Source organism: Chroicocephalus ridibundus, chromosome 1, assembly GCF_963924245.1.
Source record: "Chroicocephalus ridibundus chromosome 1, bChrRid1.1, whole genome shotgun sequence".
NCBI lineage: Eukaryota > Metazoa > Chordata > Aves > Charadriiformes > Laridae > Chroicocephalus > Chroicocephalus ridibundus.
In genome coordinates, this window is record NC_086284.1 from 74,496,972 (window position 1) to 74,515,160 (window position 18,189).

General features: G+C 35.2%; 1 protein-coding gene across 4 annotated transcripts in view; it reads left to right on the top strand.

Moving 5' to 3' along the window:
- VWA3B (von Willebrand factor A domain containing 3B) overlaps positions 1-18,189 on the top strand; it is a 71,176-nt gene that overhangs the window by 25,245 nt on the left and 27,742 nt on the right. For 3 of the 4 annotated variants that reach the window (XM_063349109.1, XM_063349363.1, XM_063349276.1), the window contains 11 exons: positions 953-1,149; positions 1,741-1,895; positions 3,738-3,876; positions 5,295-5,426; positions 8,499-8,597; positions 11,221-11,403; positions 12,874-13,001; positions 14,507-14,682; positions 15,307-15,444; positions 16,581-16,620; positions 16,741-16,897. In XM_063349109.1, the coding sequence (XP_063205179.1) occupies positions 953-1,149; positions 1,741-1,895; positions 3,738-3,876; positions 5,295-5,426; positions 8,499-8,597; positions 11,221-11,403; positions 12,874-13,001; positions 14,507-14,682; positions 15,307-15,444; positions 16,581-16,620; positions 16,741-16,897 (1,544 nt within the window). The remainder of the gene's footprint in view (positions 1-952; positions 1,150-1,740; positions 1,896-3,737; positions 3,877-5,294; positions 5,427-8,498; positions 8,598-11,220; positions 11,404-12,873; positions 13,002-14,506; positions 14,683-15,306; positions 15,445-16,580; positions 16,621-16,740; positions 16,898-18,189) is intronic. The other variant, XM_063349189.1, reaches the window with a different exon arrangement.

Consider the following 18,189-nt stretch of genomic DNA (forward strand, 5'->3'; position numbering starts at 1 on the left):
ACAGAGTAGACATTCATACCATCTACGTCCACCAAAATTAAAGTGTGACAAAATAAATTCACCTTGCTATGAGAACCAGTGCTGGGTCATTTGGTTTAGGCGTGGTTTATTGAATTAGTGATGAGTGAATGTAGAGCCCTGTATTCTATTACTGGTACCCAGAGATGTGCAGTGCCCAACCTTAAAAGGGTCCTTCAAAAATTTCTAAGACAATATGACATAAAACAGTAAACAGGACAACAGTTATACCAGATCAGACAAAAAAAATAAAATACCCTTTTTCTTACAGTATCAATTAAAAATGCTAAAAGAAGGGTGTAGAACTAGAGAAAATGTTAAGATGGTAAACAAGTGATTTGTGGCTTGGGATACGTGGTATAATATTCAGCCTGTAAAAAGGCAATATTGCAGAGAAACACAGTAAAATCTTTTCCAAAGACATTGTGGTTTGCCTTTGAATGGCCTTCTCTGAAAAAGACCAATGGCAATGTTAACCAATGTTCTCCTTTTTTCAATTTTTTCAATTATATATTTTTCAATTATATCTTCCATTGTTTCATTTTCTCAAATGATTCTCCTTGAGTTAGACATCTTATATAGGAATTTTTTCTGGCATTTTGTGATTCAACCAGTGTGAAGGTTAAGTCAACCATATTCCTTTTATACGTTGATCCTGTAGCTATTTATCTTCTTCCCTCCTTGACTTCTGATGGGTTTGTTCCAGTTAAAAAGGACTTTGTTGTGAAGAATTGTCTGATAAGAAAAAAATACACAACCAAAGTAGAAAATATTAAAAAACAGCCAGAAATATCTGCTCTCTCCAATGTTCTCGGTGCAAGCAGAACAAATTTGAAAATTTTAACTCCAGTATCATAGCCTATTTTTGAAAGTAGCTTATCCAAAATAAACTGTGTTATACAGGAGATTTCGTTTGTTTTATTTTATTTTTTAGCAACCAAAACTGATCATCCGTTACAAAAGCACACATCTGACAAATATTTGAGTTCTGAGAAGTGGTTACAGAAGTATGGCTTGAAAGCTCAGAAGCTCACACTGTACGATGCACTTGCTGATTGTACTTTTCGCCATGCAGATGGGATTGTTGACATAAAAACTAAACCAGAGGATGAATCTTCACAAACTGATGCTGTGAGTATTGTTGATTTTCCTTCATGTCCTGTGAGTTGTTTGGTTTTTTTTTTAAAGTTTGAAAACTTGACAGATAGATAGATGAATTTATGATAAAGTGTATGGTCCATTTTTTGTAGGTTTTGTTCAAATCAGCTTAAGATTGTTTCAAAGAACTATTTGAAAATGACTGTTTTAAGGAGTCCTTCCTGGTCCACATATAATCTGCAAGGAAGAATCTGGACTCGCTTAAGCAATACCTTGTATTTTTATGGGGTAGGGCAAAGATTGCTTGTCATCTTTATTTTTCTTTAGAAAAAGTGTTGGTCTCAGCTGCTCTGGTGTTTGCAGGTCCTTAAATTTGGATTCATTTGTCTTCTATTTATTTTTCTCAAGCTCTAACATTACACTGTTTGGTAAGCTTTTGTTTTTGCTAGCTACAAGAATAAAACCAGTTTCTATTGACTATTGCTAGGAGCACCTTATCCCATGTCTATTTCTGCACATGTTCATATGCAACAAGCATGTACCTTTGAAGTTTGTTTGCCAAATATTAAAGGCACTGCAAAATAATGTGTTTTGGAACATGAAACATGTTTTTCTTGCCTGTAGGAGACAAAGAGGAAGGTAATTCATGCAAAATACTGTGACAAGTTTGTACATACCTTGTGGAAAGATGGATCTGTAGTTCACGTGTATGTTAGTACAGAAAAATATAAGCAGTATGAAGAGAAAATGAGGGCGGCTCTCAGACAAGTGGAAGGAAGGTTAGTGTTCTGTCACGCAAAATCAGTTTGTATTATTTTACATTGGTGTTGAAATGTTTGACGTTTACTGTCATAATAAGCTCAAGTGGTTGGTAAACTGCCAGTAGCAGTACTAAGGCAGAAATCCATTTTAGATCAGAATCTTGTGTGTAGGATTTCTTAGTAGTCACATAAGAAAACCGATGAACGGGTTTGTGTTTTGTTATCCTTCTGGAACACAAACATGAAAGTCAGCCTGCACATTATTGAAATACTACTGAAAGTGCCAAAAAGCATCAGGACATAAGGTAGCAGATAACTTCTAGAATCATCAATAAAACTTTAGTAAACATTCATCCTGGGATGTACCTAGGATCTCTTGTAATACGTCTAATACCAAGTAGCACAGCTTGGGTTGTGCCTGTACTGATACTGGTTATCTGCCCTTTTTGCAATTTTATGGTGAAGACGAGTTTGAATAGTCTAGATCACCGTCAGGGCATGGGCTATTAAGTAATGCATATGATCAGAAGTTCAGTGCTCAAGCTAGCTCTGTAGTTTACTTTTCTGCAGCTGTATAGATACACTCTTAGCTTTTGTAGGACATCTACAGTAAGAAGGCAATCTGAGAGTCTGATTGATCTGTCCTAAAGATGCCCTAAAGTAATTTGGCTTTCATGTCTACATTAGGAGAAGAAGGAAACTTTCAAAATGGATATTGTAGAACTGAGAGAAAAAATAAATGTTGCCCTCTGTTTTGTATATTAGGACAATGAGATGTCTCACTGAAAAAAGCAGGATTTGAACTTTCATTTTATTGTTACTTCTCTACCAAAAGAATAACAGCCTGAATACATTTAGCAAGGTCAAGCAGAATTTTGCTACTCCTTTTAATTTATCTTCATCCTGCTGTATTTAGGATAACATTAACATACTGTGAAAGGAAAATTTCAGGTAAAGTGTTTTGATGAGTTTCTATTTTTGAAATCTGAGCCAAGATGATGGGTTTGCTGTTTTGAATAGTTCATCTCACTGTTAAAAAGTCTTGGTAGACCACATCAAACACTTCGGGGTATAACTAATGGAAAAATAGCAAATGTAATAGTAACCTTTAAATTTCCATTGTATCATTTTTTTAAACCTCCGTGGAGATGAGTAATATTTTTCCCAGGGCCATTATATTCCGTCTGTTAAATGTCTCTGTTTCACAGCAGGCAAGTAGTTTATGACTCTCAAGGGAAATCAGATTTGGACCTGCTGCAGCCATTACCGAGGAAATGTTCTTGTACGCAGCAGTATGTATGCGCGTATCTAACTGGCAGGCGTGCTTAAATCCTGTTTAAAATGTAAAACTAAGTCTGTATATAAGGTTCAAGGTCAGCAAAGCAACGAAGCATCTGTGTTATATTAAGACTCTTCAAAGTGCTCAAGTTCCTTGCAGAATAGGTTCTCAAGTGGTTCCCTGAAAAGGGAAGCATATTAGCATATGCTTAAATGATTTCCTGAGTTCAAGCTGGAGAACAGTTACAGGGGCAACAGTTATAGTTACTTCCTTGTGGTTTTCCCAGCTCAAACTACCTAATAATTGACTTTATAAAGGTGCTGTATTGCTTTGTCTGTTTTGTCTGTCTCCAGCTTCCTACTGAAATTAGAAAATAAATATGTCTCGTGTTGTTATGTAGTCACAGAGGATTGGTTCATTGAGGCCAATATATCGCTTCTGACAGTGAGTGGTAACAGGTGCTTAGGGAAAGAGAATAAGAGGTACAGCAGTGATGAAAAGATCCTTCTTGTTAGATTTTGATACGCGAAGCTCCAAAGATCTTACAGACCAGTTTTTAATATTTTTTTTTCCTCCCCCAGGATTAAGTGGCTTCAACAGGGAAGCAGAGGGCTCTTTGGGAATGTGTTTGAAGATGATGTCTATATTCTTATTGATACCTCCCAGTCTATGAAGGATAAGCTGCCACGGGTGAAAGAGAAAATATTTCAGCTCATACAGGTGTGATAAAGTGATGATTCTGACAACTGACAAGCATTTTAGACTAGGCTGATCTTTTCTGGGTGGTTATTACTCTAGGTTCTGTTTTGTGTTTGATTTTGTTTTGTGGTTTTTTTTTAAATTATTTTAAAAAACCAGAAGCATTATAAAAATATTTTGATTTTCCTTGGTGTGCTCATTTTTCAGTTAAAAATTTATATTGTTTCCTCATTTGAATAAATATTTGAAAAAAAAAGAGGAAAATGTTAAAAATTAAAAAAGCTTTAGTAGTTCTTCTTTCCCTCAAGTCACCTCCCTCCTAAAAAAAATTGAAAGAAAAAACCAAAAAAACCCCTATGCAATAAAACACATTTTCATTTTTATTTTTAGGCAGCGTCATCCAGTTCCACTGGCATGTTGTGATTTGTAATGTGTGTTCTAGATTCACTTTCATGCTTTTACAATAGAGGGTCTAGAACGTTTTGAACTTGCTTGCATCTTACAGTAACTCAGAACTTTGCAAAGGGACTTGCAAAGTGCAGAAGTACCTCAAAAGCAGTGAGTACTGGGAGACACATCTAATACAGGATTTATCTTACCTAGTTTTAGAAATCTACAATGATGTCACCTAAGCTTACATTAGTATTTGAGAGAAGCAGGCACTGTTAAAACATGATTAATCTTAACTTTTTTAGACCTGAGAGGAGTAACTGACAGAAATTCCATTAGTCTGGCATTGATAGCAATCATTATTAGGGATAGAAAATGTAAAACTGTAACAGAGGTTTTTGAGCTAAGTGCACAAGTGATAGGACATAGTATCATGTGGTCCTCTAGGCAGATCAGCACTAGAAAATTATTAGATACCGTGACAGAAGGTTTCACGGGCAGCTACACAGAAATGGTGATGAAAGGGAGGCAAAGATTCCAGGCTCTGAAATTTTGTACTAGCTTGCACAAATCTCTCCCTCCTTACAACTTCTGTCCAAAAGCAACTTCAGCAGATTCTTAGCTTAATTCTCTCTAGCTGTCCTAGTTCCCCTTGCCAGTGCTCTACATTGATTCTTGTTCTCCTCCTCTAAATGATGTCTGTCTTTGATTCTGATTTCAATTTCCTTTGGTCAGCAATCATAATCTCTTCCTTATACCACTATTCATACCAAGTTTCATCTCTCTCTTTCTTGCCCTCCTAGATATTTGACATATGAGTAAATGAGGACTTACATCAGGAAGTTCAAGTAATCTTAATAATTTTAAGCAATAATTCGCTCTCTCTCCATATGTCTCTTTGTGTACCATAACTGAATGTTATTGTAATTTATTGTAACCATATAATCAGCTCTGTATAATAATTAAAACAACTCCTACCAGTCAGTATTTCAGGATACAAGTATTCTTTCTGTTAACACTGAGTAAAATTCAGATGCTGTCTCTTGCAGGAACAATTGAGATGCAAAAAGAGATTTAACTTTGTGAAATTTAGTGCTCAAGCAGTGGCATGGCAAGAGAAACTTGCTGAAGTTAATGAGGAAAATTTGCAAGATGCTTGGCTTTGGATAAAAGGGCTTGAGGTAACATGGGAACTAATTATCATAAAGCGTGTTTGTACAAAGTTATATTTGTGTCTTCTCTTTCTGTATGGCTGGGGTATTTTTGGATTGACTAAGTATTTGACTTGAGTAAGCTGAAAATATAGATGATGTATAGACTTTAGTAGATCTGAGTAAAACGTATTATCTTTGTCAGGTATAATAATCCTTTAACAGTGGACCTGTTTATAAGATCATGTTAATTAAACTTGCAGCCTGCTATGTTTAGTAGCCACAATGCAAGCTTTGGCTAATTTGGTTTCTCTAGGCACCATGACAGTGCTCAGACCCTGTGTCTAAATTTGCCACTCTTGGTGCAGGGATGCTGCATGGATGAGGGCTGTCGCTGGCAGGCTTACAGCTCAGGGATGGTACAGAAAACTGGTGCCAGTGAACTGGAGGAGCATTTCTAGTCCCTTTTGGTGCCTAGACAGACAGCTGACTGTAGCCTTCATAGGAACATGAGAGCAACCATACTTCGACCTGTCTACTGTCTGTCTACTCAATATTCTTTCTCTGACAGTGGCCAAAATCTGAGGATTTTTCCCTGAAACAGTAGAAATGCTTGTAGTTAGCCACAGTCAGCCACCAGACTGTAGCTGTCGGCAGTTTTAGGACCAGTTAATGTGTCAAATGTGGACAGCAATGTTATGAGCACAGGACTGAAAATCAGTTGTACAACAGTACCGATATATCCCATGTCAAGTTTTCTAACACAAAAAACATGTTTATAAAATAAAAGTCCTCAGCATTATGACAGCTTTTCCTCAAGCTTTATCATGAAATTCTTGGGGAGGAGGGAATAGTGGAAGCTACATAATACCTCTGAGACTACAAAGCAAGATAAATAACTTGGTATTCTCAGAAAGTACTACCAGACAAACACACGGAGAAAAGAAAGTATTAGTGTGGCCTCACTGAGTAGTTGGTGAATACTTATAACTGAGGTTAGTAAACTTAGTTTTACTGCCTTTCTTGAGACTTGAAAAGTTGGCAGTGTTTAAGCCATATACATGGTACAGCATCGTGCAAGTTCAATAATACTTTGAACTACTATACTTTGATACCATCTTGCACCATTTGGGAATGGCCTTTTTCATCATTATTCATGAAGTTGTGAATTGTTGATTATAAATTTCCTTCTAAGTTCAGATCTAGACATCTGAAATGGTACAGAAAACAGTCTACTTTTTTCGGGGATGACATCTGCTGCTGACCTTTTAGTCTGTTTAAAGCAGTGCAGGCGTAAGTCTGAGATCAGAAAGCTGGCTTTAGAGTGAAGCTGAAATGAACAGAGGATTGCTCTGGAATATTAATCAGAGTAGATCCTTTGATCTTATTTTATACACATTGGTCCCGGGATGTTGAATAAGGAAGCTGAGCTATAAACAGCAACTAACTGTTCCTTAAAAATCCTTTAGAGGTGCTAAACTTTAAAACTTTGGGGTGATTATGCCATGTAGTTGAAGCATGTCAACTTTGTTTAAACGCTGATAAAAACAGTAACAGTAGCAACTGAGAAATTTAAAATTAACAGCTGTTATTGTAAGGTACATAGTTATTTCACTCACATCATCAGCATCCACAGTATTTTCCCATGATATAGTGGAAGAAGTTGTTTTGTTTCAAATCAGATCAAACCCACGTACCATTATTGAAAAGAGCCAGGATGGCAAATTTACACATAATAATGAGTGATGTGTGCCTAAAACTTTATAATGCTTACTAAAACATTAGTAATATTAGCTATATTTAACACAAAGAAAATGGCTCAGGCTAGTTATTTCTTATGAGTGAGTACTGATAAGGATTGTTTGTGGATTAGAAGATAGGACTATAAAGTATCTGAACTGTCTTGTTGTCTGGCCCATGTAGTCTTACGTAGACATACAGAGTCACTCTCAGAGTGTATCTCCTATTCCATTTCACCTGATTTACTTACTCTGCCCTTTCTAATAGAACTGTTTGCTGGAGAGATGGACTGGAGGAAGTTTTAACACAATTATTTGGACTGAAGAAATAATGCTATCTTTTAACATATTTTTGCATGTATGGGTCAATGTTAGTGATTTACATTTAGCTTCTGTAATGCATTATATATGTGGATCCTGAGTCTCTTCTCACTTACACCACTGCAGTCCTCACAGCCCTCCAAACTGGTACTAAAAAACACTCATACCATTTCAGGGATTTTGCTTTGGCCCCATTGAAAGGCTAAGACTAAGACTTCATGAAACACTTTTCCATACTGATATAACCTTACATTTTCCTTAAATTTGGAAGGCCTTGTACACTGAATTTTTGAAAGGTGGAAGTCTGAAGATGTAAACTGTAATTTTTAGGTTCCCATAAGCTGTGAAATGCATTTCAGTGAGTCTGGAGTTGCATTTAGTCTAAAAAGAAAAAACACAGATCATGATCACCAAGTTTGTGAATGACACAGGAAAAGTGCTAGTATTACTCAAATATGAATATTTAAGGGGCACAGTATTGCTTTATTGCGTATGTTTTGCTGTTATAGCTAACTTCTGTGCCTAAAAATACATGATGTTTACATTGATGTGCTGAGGGGGTAGATGGGAGATAGTCTGGAAAAAATACTGTTCAGAAAACCAGGAAGTCCTTTACCTATTTTTGAGAAATAAACCCATACAACTCTTTTGAATATGTACTTCAAGGGAATGTGATGAGTTGGCTGTCAGGAGCAGCATTGGGAAAATATAATCAAATATAACTTTTATTTCACATCTTGCTATCTGTTTATAGTCTTTTAGTGATTGCTTTTGCTTCTACAGCTTCTATTTCTGTTGCCTGTATTTTGCTTCTGCATGTTTCCATAAGTACTGAATACCAATTTTGTACCAATTTATGTTACTTTGACATTTGATTTGATTTTTCTAGCTATTTGACATAAATATTTTCACCATTTTATTACTCATTTCAGTTCTGTAATATCCCTTGAATCAGTACACTGTCATATGAATTTAAGAATAGAGGCAAAGAACTGTTAGTATTTATAGCAGTGTATTTGTTTTTTTCTTTTTGGTTTCTTAGGCTGGAAGTTCCACAAATACACTCAAAGCTCTCCAGGTTGCTTTTGCCGATACTGACACTCAGGCTATCTATCTCTTGACTGATGGGAGACCTGACCAGGTATTTTTGAAATGAGAAAACAGAAAATGCAGTAATGTGGTGCTACAGTGATGGTGTCAGAAGGCTGAAGTATGAGATTAATATCATACCTGCAGAGCTGAGTCTCTTGGACATTGTCATAATCTTGAAAAATTGTATGTGAAAAATGTGCTGTTTGTGAATGGGTTTTGATTAGAACTCTCTGCCCATAGTCTAGTCTTTGGTGCGTGATAACTCATGACATTTCCCATGAGTTATTTTAAGGATCTGGTAACTGATTAAACATTAAACTGTATGTTAGTATCAAGGTTAGGATTTGTGTTAAATAAAGTATCTCCCTGATTTAGTACAAATATCTCATGAATTAAAAATCAGAAAATAATGATGGTCCCATAGAATCATAGAATTGTTAGGGTTGGAAGGGACCTTAAAGATCATCTAGTTCCAATCCCGCTGCCAGGGGCAGGGACACCTCCCACTAGATCAGGCTGCTCAGAGCCCCATCCAGCCTGGCCTTAAAATCTTCCAGGGATGGGGCTTCTACCACCTCTCTGGGCAACCTGTTCCAGTGTCTCACCACCCTCATGGTGAAGAACTTCTTCCTAACGTCCAGTCTGAATCAACCCATCTCTAGTTTTAATCCATTCCCTCTAGTCCTACCATTACCTGACATGCTAAAACGTCCCTCACCAGCTTTCTCGTAGGCCCCCTTAAGATACTGGTAGGCCACTATAAGGTCTCCTCAGAGCCTTCTTTTCTCCAGGCTGAATGTCCCATGATATGGTTGGATTTAAATATTAAAACCCTGCAATCCTGTGTGATGGCTTGAAAACCTGAAAAGAAAATGTTTGATAGCAAAATAAAAAAACCACCCAAGTTTGTGTTCAATGTTTTTCCACGAAGAACATGTCAAATTTTTAGGTAGGTACCTTCTTACATTCTGTTGCAGAACTTACAAAAAGGCTATGTCATGTCTGAGGAGTAAGGGCCTAATTATTAATTTAAACCATTTTCCTAGAAAGGTGTTACCATTAATATTGTTCCATTAGGTCTCTGTATGATACCAAATCCCATTTTCATCCTACTGAGTCAAATTTGATCTCATGTAGGTGCAATTCTGGAGTAGCAGTGATCTGGAGTTGCTTTAAGTCTAGCTTTAAATGGATAATAAAATCAAATGGGTTGTTACCGTGACTTTTTAAAATGATACTCTTTCATGTTGTATTGGGTTATATAACACCAACTAAAAACTGGGAAAAAAACCAGTTGAACCAAAAAAAAACTTGTTGATCAGATATAATGATGCAAATTAGGTAGAACTGAGCTTATAAATTGTAATGCGCAGCGAAAACTAGCTGGTATGCTAAGAATACTTTATTTGCTATTGAAAATTTAGCTTGGTTGTAATGGCAGATATGCAGCAAAACTCTGACTTAGGTAAATTGCTGGGCTGAAGGGCACATAAAATTAATTACTGAAGCCTATACAATAAATCTAGGATTCAGGAAGTATAAACTTTCAGAAAGAATTTATTTAAATCTTGATAAAGAAGAAAAATGATAAAGGCTCACTTTTCTTTTTGTTCTATTTTTCTTGATAAAAGTAAAGTGGCCCATTGGGAAGGGTGTATTTATATGCTTCAAAGACATTTGAATATCAAAATGTAAACGTGAATTAAATCAGCAGATGAGAAACTTTGACTTAGATCTTTTAATGTTTTTAGTTTCAGTTTTAATCTTTGATATTTTCTAAAGATAAGTTGATTGTTATTGACTGTCACTCATTAAAACTCAATTTACAATAGATCAGAATCTTTCATTGTTTCACACTTACTTTTGCTAGCTAGCAGTGTGTATTCATATTTTGTTAAAGAATAATTTGGCTAAAGATACATTTATATTTCTTTTTTCCTAATTAATAATGGCTGTTATGAAATATGTTATACTTTTTAGACGAAAAAGAGGAAATGACCAAGATTGCTTTTAACTATAAAGTGCAACAAACAAATATATTGCAAATATCAGCAGAAAGCTAAATTTATTAACATTTATGTCAGTATTCTGAACAACCAAAGTGTTATCAGAAGTTAGAGAATTTCTTTCTACCAGATCCTTCAAAATTTTTAGGCATGGCAGATCTTTTACTTCCTTGCCTAATTTTTATTTATTTATTGGAGGAAGAACACTAGCTTTCCTATTTTCTCAGCCTCTGTTTTGTTTTCTGGTATTGAATCAGTTTATCATTGAACTAATTTAGCTTAATAAAAATAGCAACAGTTATATACATCCAAAAATATTCAGTTATATACATCCATTGATACTAAACACCGGTGTAGTAGTTCGGTTTCCTATACTTAGTAATTTCCTTTAAGACTTCAGAAACAGAGTACTGCTTATATTATAATTTAAACTTTATTTGTTAGAGTATCCTGTGCCTTAATGCATTATCATTGTTTCAAATTCAATTTTAATTAGCTCATTTTATATAATTATGAAATAGCAATCCATATAAAATGTATGCTTTTTACGAATCTACGTCTGTCTCTAAGCAGCAGTATGACTGATTAGATTCTTACAAATTCTTCATATTTTGATAAATACATTTCTAGATGTCACATGTTTAATATACATTTTTCAATTTTCAGCCCCCCCAAATAATTCTGGTTCAAGTCCAGCTTCATCGTAAAATTCCCATCCATACAGTATCCTTCAACTGTGATGATATAGAAGCTAATAAATTTTTATACAAACTATCTACTGAAACTGGGGGACGGTTTCATTATTACAACATTTATTTGACTGATCCTGATGCTGCAGAGTTTATTGTTGTGAGTATTTTAAAATAAATGTGTTTATTTCTTCATGCTATTGAAGGAACCACAGGACTTGCATTATTGTGATTTCACTATTACAATAGATTATTAAAAAAAAAGATTGTTAATCCTAGTCAGATTTGAAGTCACGTGAAAGCAATAAGTGTGCCATTTTTTGCTTATGGAATTTTATTAGACAACAACAACAAAATGCCCAAATATCATGCAACATACATTCGTACTGCTACTGTTGCAAAAAATGACCAGCCCAAAAAACATATAGACCAAATTCAGCTCTGGAAGAAATGTATGTGATCTTTTTGTCTTAGAAATAACTTACTGTTTAAAATGAAACCATGGTTTGTATTCTGTTAATAAATGAGGGAATGAAGAGCTGAATTTGAATGATGATGAATGCATGATTCTATGAATTTTGCTGGAAGTTTGCTCTACAATAGCCACTGGGGAGAGATCTATAATGCATAAAATGACTCGAATAGCAGTGAAGTGTGACTAAGCAGCTCAATCTAACAATCCCCAATAGGAAATTTCTGAATAGATTATCAGAAATGCCCATTTAAAGCATATTCTTGCTTTTAATTAAAGTTAAAACTCAGTTAATTAGTTCCACAAATTTTAGAAATGGTGGTAGTGGAACAATGAGAAGAACCAGGAACTTCCTGTAGTAGGAAATTTAGAACTTTGCAGATACTGATCAGAAGGAATATGTGAAAATACTTCAGCTCTTGAAAGATATCAGAGAATGTGCTGGGCAATTTCGATGATTCTGCAGATGTGGACTGTGTGACACTGCATACGTTGGAAAGATGAGGGACAGAGCCTGTGTTGTCCATCTCCAGACTTTGGGCCCTGTGGGAGTTGTAAAGGGATCATCATTGGAATTTCCTTCCTGTTTCCTCCTGTAGTCCAAATCCTTCCCAGTCAGTTCCAATGTTTATTTGAAGAGTATGGCTTTTACTTCCCATTTTTCATGGACACTATGTGATACAGCTGTGATCTGTAGAATGACAAGGCAACAGTTGTAATGTACATATCTTGTATTGTATTGTATTTGTTTACTTACTTATTTGCTCACTTGCTTGGAATGAGGGGAGCTACTGACCTCATTATTGTTATTCAGAAACATGGCTGTTCATATCTCAAGGGGTAACCGGCTTGTTAGGGAATGATTGTCCTTTTCCTAAAAAGGAAGAAAAATTTGAAAGGCTGTATTGCCAAGCACATTTTAATCTTGTTTTCTATAAGCTTGTTCATACGTACGGAAAGTGAACAAATCAAACTGTGATGTAGGAAACAGAGATACTACCTGAAAAGATATACAAAATTATGCACCTGTCCTAACCTAGTCATTATTCTGAATTATTATCAGAGCTTGCATAGTTTCAGTTCAGAAATTAAACATGTTTAGGAGTAATTGTAATAAAGGAGTAGGAGTAATAAAACATTTGATTTTCATTTTGTTAGAGCGAGGACATACATCTTTTGAAAAGAGAGATTGAACAAGGAGAAAGAGACCTAGAGACAGTGAAGACCTTTCATGCCGAATGTCTGATGATGGATTGTTATAAAGGAGAAAATGATCCAAAGAATAAGTATGTCCTCATACTGCTATTATGCTAATTATAGATAGGAGCTATTTGTTACATTGCTCCTTGTTCATTGTCTTGCATTTTAACCTCTGACATTCTCCTCTTTTAAAAAGAAAGGTTGTTAGTTTTGTGGAGCTTTTTTAAATAGTTACAGTAATGGAAAAGAAAAATCTGGAAAAACATACCAATACTGTGATGCCTGAAACAAAATTATCTCAAATATCTCAATAGTCTCAAATTATTAGAAATAAAGCAAAGAGGTGAAAATATTTTTCTGTCTCCGGCACATGGTAAAGTTGCTCACTCTGATGCCGAGAAGTCACAAAAAATTATTGTCTTATTGGTAGAGCTAGCTTAGTACTTCATGACTAAATTGCTATTCGTTTGGATAGGCTGATTGAACATAAATTACATACAAATGTATTTGTTTAAAAGATGGTAAACACCATAACAGAAATTCAGCTGACTTCTTTTCACGTTTTTGATCTTACAATGTGTGTCTGTATGTTCATATCATATTTATCCTTGCTTTTTATCAAACGATAAGTAATTTCATCATTAAAAAGAGTTTCATGTTCAGCATCAGTTGAAAAACATGCTGAAAATCGCACAGTGCCAAGAATGACCATTCAAAAATAGGTCCTGCCACAGCATACTGGAGGCAGACTCCTGAGCCACTGTGGAAAAGTTTTCTGCGAGTCTGAATATACTGAGTTTCTGTTCGGGGAACAAACAGAAACAACCAATAGCTTCAAACATGAAGTTACTTGTAATCTGTACAGGAGCACAGCCTTAATAAAAAAATAGCCTGTCCGGTACCTTATTTATCTGTGCAGTAATAGTACCAAAGCAAAAAACTACATTTAAAAAAATATCAGATTTTTAAGACAGAAATCTACTAAAAACAGTAAGTTAAAATAAAGGTATTAAAAATAAAGTAAAATAAAGTAAAATAAATTAAAAGTGGAGAATGCTGTGGAATGATTTCATATGTATGGAAGGGCAGGCAGGATGTCCAGTATAAAAATGTATGTGAGTATTTATTTCAGAATTTGCACATTTTATCTTTTATTAATGCTGGGACATAGGTATATATACGTGTGTGTGTGTATATATATATGTACATATATGTATGTATGTGTGTGTTAGTTATTTTCATTGCTGATGGTAGGTTTACTCTTTCCCCCAGGATTCAAAGTGGCCATTACAGAACATTCTAACCTTATTAAAATATATGAGGGTGTTGCCTTAAAAGTAATGAAAGTCTTTTAAATAGACTAAGAAACAACTTTTAAATAGTTTAAAAAATAAGAATATTTTAACCTCCTTTGAACTCCCCTTTGAAATGCAGACTAGGATAATAGAGAAGACATTTTTCCACTGTTGAAAGCATTTGAAATGAATATTTGAATTACCAAAAGACTTCAGTTTAGTGGTTTTTGTTAAGCCAGTGATATATGTTTGAAGTAATTTCTTGCTTGTTTCTTCTTTTTGTCACTTACAAGCAGTAATCACAAGCAGAAGCATACTGTGTCTTCTGAAACCGAAGACGTCGAAGAGCTGAGTACTCCTCTGAACAGTAGGCCATGCTGTGCTTCAGAAGAGCTAGCGCTGACACCACATCAGCAAACCCGGCAAACCACTGCTGACAGTCTAGCCCAAAGAAAGAAAGCATTATGTGCAGGTAAGACTAAAATGAACCGTAGTTGTTAGCAGATTTTATCCACTAACTTGAAAAGATTTTTTTAAAAATAGCAGGAAGCGTCCCTCACTGCAGGAACAAATGAAGCCTTTGATGATTTAAATAATCATCTTTATGAAATTCTAACTAACCTCTTCATTTTTTCTTTTCAGACATCTTACTCATTTGACTCGATCAGACAAATGAAAAATTAAACATTTTGACCGAATGTTTTGAAAGCTCTGTAAAGAGTTTTTTAACAGTAGATATTAAACCCTTGTCACTTTTTATTCTAAGTACATCATTGTCAAGAATGAAGTGCTGATCTATGCTTCACAAGTTCCAGCATTACTTACACTAATATTTCTCCTTACTACACTATGTTTCTTTTTGAAGTATCCTTTCTATGCAGTCTAAAACCAAATTTACCTGGCTGATGTAAAAGAAGTCTTCATCCTTGGGAAAGTACGAAGTACAAATCAGTGCTGAAGTAATTTAGTATTTGAGATTTTGTGTAGGCAGTCCCGTAAAAATTGGGACTAGGTACTAAAGAGGAACTCAAAAATCCCAGGCATGTATTTGAGCAATAAGTTAGCTCTTACTTTCTTTCCCTTTCAACGCTTACAGAGCAAACAAAGACAAGTCTGCTGCGAATCCTGAGCCACAGTGTGAAATCTAGGGAAGAAAGCCCAGAGGAAGGAATATCTCCTGAAAAGAAGAGTTTTTCTGTCAAAAAGAGTGTGAAATGTACAACCGTTTTCAAAGGCAAGTGGACAGAACAGGAAGCTCTGGGTGGGGCAGATGATAACATTTCTCCTGCTGCATTTGTAACTAATGGCACCTCATTTGAGGCAAAACCATGCAGACCTGCAGTACAAAGGACTGGGACACAGCAGAGGTGCAGAGAGCTGGACACGCAGGAGGGTATTGTAACAGGGTCCTTACAGCTGCGGACAGAGTCCTGCCAGTGCCCAGAGTATTCCGTTTACAACAGTTTAGTTATGTCCACAGTATGCAGCTGAGTTACAACCATACCTTAGACTGCTGAAAGGGTATCACAGTTGCTTCATATCAACAGAAGAAATGGATCTTGAGAATCTTGTTATACAGTAATAGATGGTTGTAGTGATGCAGTAATTTGTAGTTATGTTCAATGTTGAGGTTAAAGCTGGGAGTGTTGCTTCTAATTCTGTAATGGGAGGTTGCACTTTATTGATATGCTTAGACTTGCAAAAAACATGCTCTCTGGGACAGACACATATAGAGACAAAAGTGTTTCCTTGTATACACAGGGGGCTTGTATACACATACAGATGGTTTTCATTTCTCTCAGTAATTCATGCAACTGTTAACTTTATGATGGGTCCTCTAAGTTGTTCTAAAACTCATCTATGGTACTTAAAGATATATGACATCTTTATATTTCAGCCTCTTATTTTTAGTTCTTTATAGGCCTTTTATAAAAATTTTCATAGCGGTATACGTTAAATTAGCCACTCCTGGCGATCTCATTAGTGATAGTACTTGGTATCACATCTTGAATTTGGGAATAAACTGGTTAATCTTTCTTTTTGGGTTATAAGAAATAAATACATACAAAATTCATTTTTTTAAAAAAACAATAAATTATTCTCCACCTATTTTATACATTTTGTCATTGATTAATTAGGGCTCATGAGGCATATAGTAACATTGTTACTATTGATCAAGCACCAAGAAATGCAGGAAACATAATTCTCGTTGATTAATTTAGCAACTGAAATAGACATTATTTTGTAGTCTTTGTGACACTGCTAGAAGGCTCAAATGAAAAACTGATGCTATTGTATGTCAGCTTATCTATGTATACTTTTGTGTGCACAAAACCTGTGAGGTAATGAAATGCAAATGTTTTATCTTAGATCTGAAATTGCAGAAAGCTGTGAAAAGGACATCTAAAAGGTATGTGTGTGCATATATCGATATGTCACAAAAATTATAGTTTGTATTTTTCTTCAGTAATTTCAGACTTCTCAAATGTATTTCTACCTTGTGCTACATCTTAAAGTCTCTTTTTTCTAGTCCTCTAGATATCTCTTCGGCTCTTTGGTTAAAGACTCATGGCTTGGTTGCTAGGCGACTCACCATCATGGATGCCTTAGCTCCTACAGCTGTCCCTCGTGGTACCAAATACATCCCAGTTCTGGACAAACACGTAGTTTCTAAAGTATTTGATGAGGTAAAACTCTTACACTGTTTCAGATCAAACATAAAACTTGGTATTGTTTTCAAAAGGGTTTTTTTATTCATTTCTATAAATGTCATAGTTGCATTCTGAAGTGTTCATTGTAGATGGTTGATGTGCACTAAATGTATAATGCATATCTGAATGTTCATTCATGCGTCAGTAAGAAGATAACACTGATAGTTAATAGTATTTCTTGCAGACTTTACCCATAAGTTTTAGCGCTATATATTTTTCTTTCACAGTTACCAGCTGATGGCAGTGTGCAGCCATCAGGTGTTCAGCAATTTCATGAGCATCACAGCCTCTACTGATATGTATTAATTCACTGGAGTATGTATTTTAGGTCCATAAAGTCATTTGGAAAACTGTGGAGGTGCACAGTTTGTGGATTTGTGCATTCTCAAGGTTGACATGTGTCCACTAAGACCTTTTGAAAAGTATTGGAATTCAGCAATTAGAATTTAGTTGTAACAGGTGTAGACAATTGTGAGATTCTGGAGGTGAAAAATTCATGATGACTTGTGTATCATGAAGCTCTAGCTGCCATTCCATTTAAAGGAAGTCCATTTTGTGGCAATTTGCTCTATTTCTTCTTGTATGATGCATCCTGTGAAAGTCTTATGAATATGCTGCAGCTAATTTTAACTAATACTCAAAGTAAAAGCTAAACAGCATCTATTTAAATAATAAGGGGTAAGCAAGGGGTTTGGAATAGAATGTGATATACAGTGAAGTGAAATATTTATTAAAAATGTACACATTTGTACATTTTAAAGTTTTCATGTTCGTTTTTTAAATTTAGGAATGGGAATTTTTGCTATAGCATGCAGATTGTGGAAGCAAAACCAGATCTTCTGGTTTAGTAAAAGCAAGTCAAACCCAAGACCTTTAAGGATTTTTTTGGAAGCGTGATATTTTTTGTATGCTATAAAAAGATGGCTTTTTGTATCAAAAGCATTAAATATTGTGTATTTTTAACATTTCTGATGTAAAGTAGCCATTTTTCAAAAGATATATTCAATGATTACTAAACTGTACAAACCAATCTGCTCGAAGTGAAATATCAAACCAAAGACATTGTGACTTTCCCATAACTCGTATGACTGCTTTCTGAAGTGACTTCTTTTCCCATCTTCTTCTGAATACACTAAGTAGAGCTCTTTCTGCCATGTTTCTAAATGAAGACTCCTTCAAATCCTTTCAATACAATCCTGAGCTGCATTTGAACTGCTATTTGCAAAAACAGCAGTCTGTAAAACATAATGGTCTTCGAAAATAGTTGA